A 12,966-nucleotide genomic window follows, 5' to 3' on the forward strand; every position below is an offset into this window, starting at 1 on the left:
GGTCATCATCATCCTTGTCAGTCTAATCTGAGACTCGTGTTGTAAGGGGTATTATTTTGCTGAAAAGGATTTATTATTTTTGCATTTATAATATACTGAGTCGTGATGTAGGCCCAACTCCTTTTCTTTGTCTTTGTCATATTTTACACGTCTTTCATGAACAATGGAATGATTATTATGCACACACAGAACAATGTTAATGTAAAGGTGCTGTAGTTGCATAAAACTGCATGCAAGGACAAAACATAGCTGATTGCAACATTATTTAATGAATCGTGCTACTCCATGCCTTTTTATACTAAATTAATGTTTCTTTAGACAACTCAGTCTTACACAAATCAGTCCATATATAGTATGATTACTATGAGGATCACTTTTGGATGAAGTTTTTCAAGCATTTTCATTTTTTTGCTTTTAAGCGAGGTTATGAGGCCAAAAGGTGAGAGATTGTGTAGGGGGTGGTTTGTGATGATGTTCTGTGGTCCAGCGTTGTGTACAGCATAAGTAAAAAACTTTATGGAAACTTGTTTTGCTAACAGGATTATACAACAGGTTGTAGCCACCAAATGATTCTGTAATTAAAGATGCAAATATTCAGTTCAGTCTGATTTCACCCTTATTTTTTCTTAACCTTCCATCCATCCATCCATTTTCTAACCCGCTGAATCCGAATACAGGGTCACGGGGGTCTGCTGGAGCCAATCCCAGCCAGCACAGGGCACAAGGCACAAGGTGCCAACCCACCACAGGACACACACAAACACACCCACACACCAAGCACACACTAGGGCCAATTTAGAATCGCCAATCCACCTAACCTGCATGTCTTTGGATTGTGGGAGGAAACCGACGCAGACACGGGGAGAACATGCAAACTCCACGCGAACCCGGGTCTCCTAACTGCGAGGCAGCAGCGCTACCACTGCGCTACCGTGCCGCCCATTTTTTCTTAACCTGCAAAGCAAAAAAAATATAAAAAAAAGTTATGATAAAATTAAAATTAGTATGAAATGCACACGTTAAAGGGTAGTATGTTTTGATGTGTCATTTAGTTATTTCCAAAATGAACATGAAAATAAACATAGGGATTGTTGGTGACAAAAGTGAAATGTTTGCCCAGTGGGGGCTCTGCAGTCTTGTGGCTTTAAAACCCCTGCAGATTTTTTTTTCTTTAGCCCTCTGGGTTTTTTTGTTGTTGTTGTTTTTTCCTTTGCTATTTAGTATTGCCTAATCTTATTTTTAGATTTTTATTTTTCTAAACTTTTCTTTATTCATCTTGTAGAGCACTTTGAACTACACCATTTGTATGAGAATGTGCTATAGGAATAAATGTTTTTGTTGTAGTTGTTAACTGAGAAGCATCCAATGTTTCTAATGATGATTTCAATTTATTTAAAAAAATATGACAAAAAATTAATATTTACAAACATTATGAACTGTTATTAAACAAAACATTTTTTTTTCTTTGGATAATAAGGCTTGCTTATTATTTTGTTTAGGTTTGAGGGGGAGCACATAAGCATTTGCTACGGTTTCATGTCTTTAGGGCATTGCAGGTTGTATAAAACAGACGTAGCTGGTGTTCTTTTCATCTTTTCTTGGCTATCTAATTGCTTTTCATTCTGTGCTTCAAAAGAAAATGATTTGTTTATATTTGTCTTCTATCCTGTAGCAGAACTTCAACTATTCTAAGGTACGTTTGAAATCATTTGATAAAAATGTAAATATGTACTTCAATTAAAATTATGCTATAGAGTTAGAATATATTAAGTGTTTATTGAATGTATTTCCATAGAAGCAAAAAATCACTAATCTTCATAGACTTCAATGCATCAAGCAGGGTTTTAGTTTGTTAATCAGTTTTAGAAACTATTATGAAATTTAAAATAAAAAAATCAATATTGTCAAATACCACTTGTCTAAATTTGCTTAGATATAATACAACAGAAGCAACACAAAAATTATATGACATTAAAATTATATTTAACATTTGTAACTCTGCATTTTTATGTATTTTTTCCTTGCAGGAGGTGATGCATCCTATTTTGTTAAAGAGATAATGATCAAAAATCAAAGCTGGATTTTAGAAGATATTCATTTCTGTTACACATCAACTGAAAATTCATGTCCTAAACAGATCTATTCATTAGTTGCCCGTGTTCTTATTTATATAGCATTGTGCTTACTAATCACATTGACTGTTTGTGGCAATTTATTGGTGATCATCATCATTTCTCACTTCAGGCAGCTTCACACTCCAACAAACTATCTCATTCTTTCTTTGGCAGGTGCTGACTTTCTCCTAGGCGGATTTGTAATGCCACCCAGTATGTTTAGATCAGTTGAAACGTGTTGGTATTTTGGTAATTTTTTCTGCAAGTTTCATACAAGTACTGACATTATGCTGTCCTTATGCTCCATTTTGCATCTTGCTTTCATTTCCATGGATCGCTTTTATGCGATTTGTTTCCCTCTAACATACAATGCCAAGATTACAGTGGACTTTATTGTTAAAGTGATCATTATTATCTGGTGTTCTTCAGCAGTGTATGGATTTATGGTGGTATTCCAATTATTACTTATAAAAAACACTGATTTTTCTTATGATCAGAGTTTATTTTGTGTTGGAAGCTGCTTGGTGATGCATACCCAAACAACAATCTTGATTTCATTTTTAGTTGGTTTTGTTTTTCCGGCACTTGTTATACTAGGCATTTACCTGAAGATATTCATGGTAGCACAGAAACAAGTTAAGACTATCAAAGAAACAACAGACAAAACAGAATCATCAAGGAAAAGAGAAAGAAGATCTGCAAAAACACTGGCAACAGTTATAGGTGTGTATATTACATGCTGGATGCCGTTCTTTTTGTGTAGCACTCTTTATCCTTTTGTAAATAACTCAATCCCTGCTTTATTAATAGACATTTTAATTTGGTTTGCATATATGAACTCAACTTGTAACCCATTCATTTATGCTTTTTTTTATAACTGGTTCAGAAAAGCAGTTCGAATCATACTATTTGGAAATATTTTTAATGGCCACTCTTCACTAACTAAACTTTATACTGACTAAATACTAATGAGTCTTCCCTTGGAAATGCAATGTTAAATGCAATAAAGAATTGAATATTTAGTTATGAATGTAACTTTAGTACATCATAGAAGTACGTGTGTAGCATCAAAACTCAGAATTATTTATTATATCTGGCATATGTTTCATTTTTAAAGTACATTTTAGAAAATGTAGGAAATTTGAAATCGGACTGCCCCTGAAATCAATAATGAAAACAAAAATCTAAAATGTTCCAGTGACGTACTGTAGAGCAGGGGTTGCCAACTCCAGTCATGGAGGACCACCATGGCTACAGGTTTTTATTATAACCCTTTTCTTAATGAGTGACCTGTTTTTGCTGCTAATTATTTAATTGACATGCTTTTGAAGATTCAGGCCCCTTGTTTTTTTTCCCTTAATTAGCAGCCAAACAATAATGAGATTCAAAATGAACCAAAACAACTGGTGTCCATCATACAATATCTGAAAATAAAGAAAGGTGAAGGTCTCAGGAATGCTGATCCGCTCATGTCCACAAAACATTTGAACAGTGCCCTTAGAAAAGAGAAAATCAACAATCTCGGCAATGTCTGCTATTGCACCAGAGAGCACCAACAAGCCATGGAATAAAAGAATGGGTTTAATTAACGACTGGAATCGGCACCTCATTAAGCAGCTGGTTGGAGTGAAATTGGCTGGTCTTCTGTTGGCTCCCTCACTTCACATTTCATTTCTCTTTGGGTGCCATTAAAGGAAAGAAATGAAGCAATTCAGAGGAACGATGAAGAAATTCAGGGGAACAAATCTTAACAAACATGTCCATTAAAACGAATTTACAAGAAGTTAATTAGCATACTCATTATAAAAAGGGTTTGAATGAAAACCTGAAGCCACGGTGGTCTTCCAGAACCTCCAGTGACCCCTGCTCTACAGTGCTAGACATAATAAAAAAAATTATTTGCATATGGGCTCTCAACTAATTTTGTTCTTTATAACACTCTTCACAGGAACCTGGTTCATTGAGTTGCATGGCTTAGTACACAAAATACATAAATTAGTATCAAAATTCTGTCAATTGAAGTAGAAAATGATACTCTAGATAAATATTAAAGGATATATACCCAAAATGTGTAGCACGATGGCATAGTGGTACAGCTGCTACCTCGCAGTAAGGAGACTTGGGTCCACGTCCAGGTGCTTTGATTTCCCACAGACCAAAGACATGCAGATTAGGTAGACTATCATTACTAAATTGGTTTGTGTTTGATGCGTGTGTGTATTCGCCCTCATTTACTTTGAGGTGTAAGCTCTTTATGATGATTTACGGCTGTATTATTAGCTATGCAAAATAAAAACTGATTGATACTATCAACATATTTATCGCTTGTGATTTCAACATGTGTGTAATTTAATTATTTTTGAACAGCTTTAAGTCTTTATTCCTTTAGAATATTTTAAAGTGAGATGCAATCAACTAGGGGCACTAGCATGGTGGTGCAGTGGTTAGCACTGTTGTCTCAGAGCTCAAGAGTCCAGGTTCAAGCTGCATGGAGTTTGCAGATTCTTCTTCTGTTTCAACTTGTATTGGGGTTCTCCAATCTATATCTATGGTGGATGGATAAGAACAAATGGATAATACATTTGTCAATTTAAAAAATAAATACATTTTATTCTGGTAAATAAAAAACTAAACTGTCAAATATGCAATTGTAGGTAAAATATATTATTATGTCATTGTATAAATAGATTCACAAGGTGACCTATATACACCTAGAATAATGATTTTCTGACATAGAGTTATTTATAGTGTAGTATTGTTAGAAAATATATTATTACAAAATATATTATTGCCAGGACGCATCTGTAGATGCAAGCTGCATGAGAACATATTTAGAATAAAACTGTATTGTTATTTATATTTACAGATTTCAATGTCTGCTTTATAATATACTACTACTAATAATATATTAATAAAATGCTATATAACAAATAATAATTTGTGATTCCACAGTATGTGTTCTACTACCATACTAATGTCAAGCACTTTGGCAATTCTTGACTATCTCAAGCATTTAAAAACCTCAGTTCCAAAAAATGTTTGGTAAGGGATGTTAAAAATGCTATTAAAAAAGGAAAGAAATTATTTTAAAATCTACTTTAACCTATATTAAATTAAAAAGTGTAAAACAACAAGATGTGCTTTTCACAAATTTGGTGCTTGCAACAGGTTTCAAAAAAATATGGAAAAGGGACAATATAAGATTACAAAACATTGTGGAATGCTTGAGAAATATCCTTAACTATATACCTTATACTATAATATGGTATAACATGAAGATACCATATGTGAAGCTGGAAGTGTGATTGATGTCACAAAGGTATGCTGAGCTTTGCATTTTACAAAACCCTGGGATAGTCACGTTACATTTTACAAGCCTAGAAAAGTCCAAGAAGACAGATGCAGACTCCAGTGGCATTTTATAAATACAGCTTCATATAAGATAAGGTCATGAAGAGGGACAAAGCATTTGAATCAGGAAGATGATTGCAAACACTGGATTTCCAGACTAGGTTCAGTTTATTATGAAGCTTTCCTGTGGCTTTAACAGAGAGAATGTGATTCTTCTAAAAGTACAGCATTGGATCATTCATTTTTAAATAAATGTGCCTGTTATCGGGCTTTACTCTCATTTGGTGTGTGAGTCTCAGTGTTTCCATCTGATTGCTCATTACAGTATTGTTCTTGATGTTGTTGCAAATTTACAATTATGTACAGTATTACTGCAACATTCTACCTTAGCATTTTTACCTTCTTCTTCTATTTTGATTATCATTATTATTATTATTGTTATTATTATTATTATTATTATTATTATAATATTTGTGGTAAAACTTGAGCATTCTTTTTAGAAAACTTCAAATCATTTGTATAATTTCCAAGGAAGCTACAAAGTGCATTTATGAGTGCTAGTTTGTGGCTCATGTTGCTATAAAATCTTGATGTCATTCATTGTCAAATATGAACTCATAATCCTAACTGGAAGTAAGTGTAGGACACTGCACAATTACTTCTCATGTCCTACTTTGGGGTTTGGACAAATTCCTTACTAATCAGATTTTAAGTGCAATTCCTAGGAGTAATTCTTAGGTGTCATAAATACAGGCAGTAATGTCATCAGCCAATTAAATGATGGAATGTTTGGCCACACAGTCATGTGATGTTGCTAATCCACACAAGCTGAAGTCTGTTGTTGGGAAAGTCCAAAATCCAACTGCAGAAGGTCCTAAGTACTAAATTGAGAAGTTTGGTGGTCAGTTATCTAGTATAAAAGTGTTAAATGCTGAATTGTAGTCTGTAAACAGGATTCTGGTATAACAATTCATAATTTCCACATGTGCCAGTTTGGTATGAAGATTAAGGGATATGGCATTGTCTACTTGTGATGATATGCAGTCTGGAACTGATCATTACTATCTAAAATATACTGTTTAATGTGGCCTATCACTAAGCTATCAAAACATTTAATCACAAATTATTAGGTACAGGGATAAGTGTTGTCCTTTTGAAGCAGGCAGGGACCACAGATTTTCTCTGAGAAATATTAAAGATATCGCTGAAGATGTCAATTAATTGATTGCTGCAGGCTGCTAAAACATGCACTGAAGGTCCATCGGGCCAGGAGGCCTTATGGACATTAATCCATTTAGAAGTTCTTAACTACTGCACTACTTTACGTCATGTACAGCATTAAAGAAAGATGTATGTGATAATGTTTTGCTGCAGGCAGTTGAATGGTAGGTTGCTTATTATCACGATTAAACCAGGTGCAGAATGCATCATGTTCATAAGTATATATTTAGAGTATAAAATAAAATAATAAAGGATATATTATGATATAAAATAAAATGAAATATATTAATAAATAGTTTATTACTAATCTGACTCTGCCAATTTTCATATACTTTGGTGTTATTTAAACACAAATAGTTGGCACTTGTGGGGCTGGTAACAGTTACAAAATTTTTCCACTTAAATTATAGTAATTAAATGTTTGTATTACCAAAATTCACATCACAATTGTGTTTACAGGAATGAATTAACTTCATAAAGTGGGGGATTTCGGTGCTAATAATGTCTGTAACCTAGTACTGTACAGTATTACTGGCCAAAATTTTAACTAACATTATTTGTTTGTACCCTGTGATTGGTTGGTATTGATACTCTTTTAACTGCAATGCCGGCAAACCAACAAAAGATTTTAAAGGGCAAACCTGGAGACAGACGTGAAACAGAAATGGTTAAAACTGAGACATTGATAAGAATTGTAACAACATTGCCAAAGCACTGGGCAAAAATTAAGAAGAACAAAGTGAAATTCAGAAACTTGTAAGATCAATTCAAAAGCAACAAATTCTCAAGAAGAGTTTAGCAAAGGTGTGTTATCCGCAGCTCAGATAAAGTCACTGTGAAGTGTATGAACTTTTAAACCCTTTGCTGGAATATTGACAAGTTCTGACCTTGGAAGACATGCCCCAAAAAGATGGGAAAAGCTACCCAGGAAACAGGAACAAAAATGTACTGCTCCCAAAAACAAACAAGATAGCTTCCAGAATTAAATAAAATTAGGGTAAATTTTAATTATGTTTGCTGATTTATATAGTTAGGGTTTATCAAAATAACACATAGAATAGGCAGTACAGTGAACCATTTCCATTTGGAAAATATGGTATTGTATCTGTTGCTGTTTCTAACCTTTTTGCTATAGAATGTTCTGGCTCAAACAGATAAGAAACAATCATTTTAGAAGTCAACAAAACCAATAATTTCAAGAGGATTTTGGTTATACTTTCTTCTTTCAATTTGATAGCTGAAATTGAGAAGACAGAATCACATTTATGAATTCTGGCTGCTAACAGTTTATTATACTCTGTGAGTATAATATTGTGCCCTGGTATGATGTACTCAATATTCAGCTTATTGCAAAACAAGCCCATTGAGTCCTTCTTGGGTCTGAGAAATGACAGCTTTGTGTGATACATCAAACCTTTTGGGCCTCATGGATTTTAAATTATTCAGATGTAACTCACGCTTGGTAAACAAAAGAAATAGAAAAGTCACAAATAAATCGCTGCCATCCAAGCAAAACTGGAGACTTAGTTTACATACCGTGATAGAAAATTATCCAATTTAGTGGATAGCTGCTCTATAAATGTGCCATTTTGTAAGACTGAAAGATTAAAGTGTGTTTCCGGACCCTTCAAAGTTAAAAGAGGTAAATGAAGTTAACACACAATATACAACCTATATCATTAACAAACAAAAAGAAACTTGAGCAAATATAAACCAATTTAATGTTACTTGACTGTCAAAGTATACATTCCTTGGCTTTATTTTAACATCCCACTTATATTTTACCTCCCTTTAATTATAGTCCTGATTGCAAAGTTTATTGGCAGTGAAGGATAAATCCAAGATGCAAGCAGGCCACTGCTACAGTATTGTACATTGTCACACACATACAATTAGGAGGCAGTCAAAAAGGTGAGTGAAATATCACGGGATTAAGGATTGTCATGTGGTACTTACCTGAACCTCTTCTCTCAACAGGAAAACCGAAGAAAAATAATCACCACTATTTCCCGATTTCAAAATGGTCGCCATGATGTCACTTCCGGCAACTCCATATGGCATCACTTCCGGCTCTCACCTTGGACATCACTTCCGGTTCCTTCACAATGACGCCATTTTTGACTCCTGATCTTAGTGTCATTTCATGCCAATCATTTCCTGTTCCCATAATGCATTTTTCTATATAAACAGTATTTTTTTTGTTATCTCCATTTTGTCAACTGTTACTAAAACAAGTACTCTTGATAAATGTTGCGTCTTTTTTGCTTCATTTTGTCTACAGAACAATATACAGGGACGGTCCCCAAAACTTTATCTTGTGGAGTTTCTTTTTTTTATGGTTAATAGTCCACAATTGGCGTAGTCGGCAGGATTTTTTGCTTTTGAAGATGGCAGAAGAGCAAGACCTCAACACCGTTCTGTCAACAATCGTGAGCGAGCTGCATACTTTAAAAGTACAGATGGGCGAGACTAGAACGTAACTAGCCGAATCCCAGGCTCGCGCCGCGGCAATGATACGGACGGAGACCGCTCGGTCATTGCCAACCCAACTGATTTATTTAACGAAAAGTGATGACATCGAGACATATTTTTTGGTATTTGAATGTACCGCGAAACAAAGCGCATGGCCAAGGTCGGAGTGGCGGTACCTACTGGCTCCCTACCTGAAGGGGATAGCGCAGAGGGCTTACTATGATTTAACCAAGCAGCAGGTCGCCAACTATGACGTTCTAAAAAAAGAGGTGTTTAAACGCTACTGCATATGGAAGTTCGATACAGAAGTTCGATACAGAAAAGCCTCCAAGAACACAGGCATTCGAGGCATGGAGCAAGGTTTGTCACTGGCTACGGCCCGACATAAACAGCTCCCATAAGATGGCAGAATTATTACCCTGTGAGACCTTCGTTCATGCCTTCCCTGACAATATCGCCCAGCAAATCCAGAGGCAAAACTACGATAACATGGACACCCTGATCAAGGTCGCTGAGCGTCACTGGGTGGCTTGTAAATCGGTCAGCCCCTGAACCCTCCTGACAACCTCCCGAGCCCACTGTCCATAAAAGGGACAGACAGTTCAACCTTCCCCACTGTTTCAAGTGAGGGGAGGTTGGTCATCTATCCCCAAATTGTACTAACGAGCCAATGGACTGCTTAGTAATGAAGGGGGAAGGGTACTGTGCCAATGTATTTAACCCTTTATTTCTTCCTTATACAGGTGCAGTTATTATAAATGGCAATGTTCGATTCTAGGAGTAACATTTCAATTGTTGCTTCCCAATTCGTTTTACCGCGACAATTGCTTAAAATAAAAACTAGCCTAAAATGCATTCGTGGAGATGTCCGGTATTATAAAACTGCTATATATATGGTTACGGTAGATCACGTTGTGATCAAAATGACCATGGCGGTATTACCGGATCCTTCATTTCCTGTCATATTAGGGAGAGATTGGAAAGAAATTGTAACAGTGGTAAAAACGTAACTGCTTCTGAAAATAGTTTGGGCTTAATAATGGAGAGTTCTTCTACTCCAACTTCCACGCCATGTACTATGGTCACTAGGACCCATACAGGTACCCAGTACGAGGTAGTCGATGCTTTGATCTTTATCTTTCTTCCTGGTATAGTAGTCAGGGGTCCACAGGTTAACATCTTTTTGGAATTGGGCTCTATACTCTGTGCGGTGACCAGTGAAAAGTTTGGAAGTTGTTTTTTTGTGTGTATGTTTTTTTTTGTGTGAAAAGATCAGCTCTATTGACTAAAAATGACTTAAGTATACTGGGAAAGTGGAGCTCAGAAGAAATGAGAGTGTGATGTAATTTCACCTGTGTTGCAACATATCAGTAAAAGTAAATGAGTACAATGTAATATAGCATTACTTCTATCAGATAAAAAGTAGAAATAAAGTCATTTTCTCTAATAAAAAAAAACAATACATTTCAAAACCTTTACTAATCCTTTTTTGTATTTTTTTTTTCTGTAATAATGAAGATGTGTTGATATTAATGAATGTTATTCCCCTGCGTAAAGTTACATAAGCACCATCTTGTGTTTAATGACCTTTGGGAAATATGTGTTCTTCAATAAGAAAGCCAATTGCTCTGTTTCCTCTTGTATATTTACTAAAACTTTGGACTCTTGATTACAAAGGTAAACAACATTTACAGTAAATTATATAAAGCTGTAATATGAAGCTGACTTCTCATAGAGCTCTTTAATAATTTGAGGTATGTCAGTAAGCATTGCTGAATTAAAATGTATCTGTGCAATGTTCAATAGAGAATATTTATTATAATAAAAAAATGTTGTTACTGTGCCTATTATTATAAAACTAAAAGTAAGGACCACAATTTATTGAAAATTCTAACAGATAATTAAAAATAGGTTTTAAAGCTACAGTTACTATATAATTGAAATTACCAATGAGACATGAATATACAGTATGTGCCAAGTTTACCATGTTTTAAATAAATTACATTTGTATACACTTCTTTATACCAGTAATTATTCTTATTTCTGCATTATCATAGCTTTTTCTGTGTACTGATTTTTTTTACAGGGTTGCTTCCTGCCTTTTGATTGTTGCCCTGAGGATAGATATCAGCATGTCTAGCTCACCCAGAAAGTTTTTGGATGGATGGATATTTGCTTTCCTTGCATGAGGGACTAAAATATACATTGTAAACAGGATAATGCTAAAAAATAAAAGCTGGATTTTAGAAGATATTAATTTGTGTTATACATTTATAGAAAACTCATGCCCTAAACAGAGCTATTCATTGGCTGTTCGTGTTTTTATGTATGTAATACTGTGTATATTAATCACATTCACTGTTTGTGGAAATTTGCTAGTAATCATTATTATATCTCATTTCAAGCAGCTTCATACTCCAACAAATTACCTCACTCTTTCTCTGGCAGTTGCTGACTTTCTCCTTGGTGGGCTCGTAATGCCACCCAGTATGATCAGATCAGTTGAAACATGCTGGTATTTTGGTGATTTTTTTTGCAAGTTTCATACCAGTACAGACATTATGCTGTGCTTATCCTCAATTTTGCATCTGTCCTTCATTTCAGTCGATCGTTACTATGCAGTATGTTTTCCTCTTATATACACTGCCAAAATTAATGTAGGTCTTGTAGGCAGAGCAATTTTTCTTATTTGGTGTTGCTCAGCTGCATATGGATTTGGAATAGTATTCTATGGAATAAGTATGAAGAATGCTGATTCCTTTTCTGACCAAAGTTTATTTTGCATTGGCGGCTGCTTTGTAGAGCATACCTTGGTAACCACTGTGATCAATTCATTAGTTGGATTTGTTATCCCAGCTTTTATCATATTAGGTATTTATCTAAAGATCTTCATTATAGCAAAGAAACAAATCAGAGCTATTAAAAAAACAATTGACAAAAATTCTGCATCAAAACAAAGAGAAAGAAAAGCAGCAAAAACATTGGCAATAGTTATAGGTGTATATATTACATGCTGGACACCATATTCCTTATGGAGTATGATGTATTCTTTTTCTAATAATTTAACTCCGGCTTCCGTAATTGACACTTTAGTCTGGTTTGCATACATCAACTCCACTTGTAACCCTTGCATTTATGCCTTTTTTTATAACTGGTTCAGAAAAGCTCTCAGAATCATTGTGTGTGGAAATATTTTTAATAATCACTCTGCATGGACAATTCTTTATACTGACTAAATTATTAAAACTTTCTTCATAGTGAACAAATGTGTATTTAGAATATATAATCACCTAATGAATGAAACACATACACGTATGTATTCATCATTTGTAAGCTCAGGGATGTGTACCAAAATTCCAGAAAATCTAAAGTCAAAGATAAAAATATATCTTAGAAATGTTATGAAATCCATTGTATGTCTCTTTAGCATCATTTTTTACTTCAAAATATTTGTTATTTCTATAAAATAATAATTCTTTTTTTAAACCACTATTGAGTTAAAATATAAAATGTGGAAAAGTGGCAATCAGAAATGTATCTGTAAGAATAAATACAGTTACATTTTCAAAAAAATTACATTTAAGTAATTAAGTAATATATAACTCTGGAAACATACTCTACTGGCCATCTGTGTAGTAATAAAAGTGTAATGTAGGAAGGGACTATACTGCATTGCCATGCAGTGTCAACCGTCCTGTCATGACAATCAGCTAAAGCTTTATCTCAAAGCTAAGCTCTTCCAAGCACCTTTTGATATCAGAAACAGTAATATCTTCAGACATAGTTGTCTGGTTTAAGGCAAATTTAT

General features: G+C 34.5%; 2 protein-coding genes across 2 annotated transcripts; both read left to right on the plus strand.

Annotated features, from left to right (window-relative positions):
• Positions 1-426: 426 nt before the first annotated feature.
• LOC120526524 (trace amine-associated receptor 1-like) lies at positions 427-3,076 on the plus strand. Its single transcript, XM_039749688.1, has 2 exons — positions 427-439; positions 2,028-3,076. The coding sequence occupies exons 1-2, from the start codon at positions 427-429 to the stop codon at positions 3,074-3,076; spliced, it is 1,062 nt and encodes a 353-aa protein (XP_039605622.1).
• Positions 3,077-9,196: 6,120 nt separating this feature from the next.
• On the plus strand, positions 9,197-12,394 carry LOC120526525 (trace amine-associated receptor 1-like). Its single transcript, XM_039749689.1, has 2 exons — positions 9,197-9,518; positions 11,436-12,394. The coding sequence occupies exons 1-2, from the start codon at positions 9,197-9,199 to the stop codon at positions 12,392-12,394; spliced, it is 1,281 nt and encodes a 426-aa protein (XP_039605623.1).
• The last annotated feature ends 572 nt before the right edge of the window (positions 12,395-12,966 follow it).

Source organism: Polypterus senegalus, chromosome 3 (assembly GCF_016835505.1).
Source record: "Polypterus senegalus isolate Bchr_013 chromosome 3, ASM1683550v1, whole genome shotgun sequence".
Taxonomy (NCBI): Eukaryota; Metazoa; Chordata; class Cladistia; order Polypteriformes; family Polypteridae; genus Polypterus; species Polypterus senegalus.

Bases quoted from the DNA above. Each gene is read 5' to 3' on its own strand.
- LOC120526525 (XM_039749689.1), top strand. From the start codon at position 9,197: ATGATACGGACGGAGACCGCTCGGTCATTGCCAACCCAACTGATTTAT. The intron at 9,519-11,435 runs GTTTGTCACTGG...ATACATTTATAG, and splicing joins CATTCGAGGCATGGAGCAAG to AAAACTCATGCCCTAAACAG.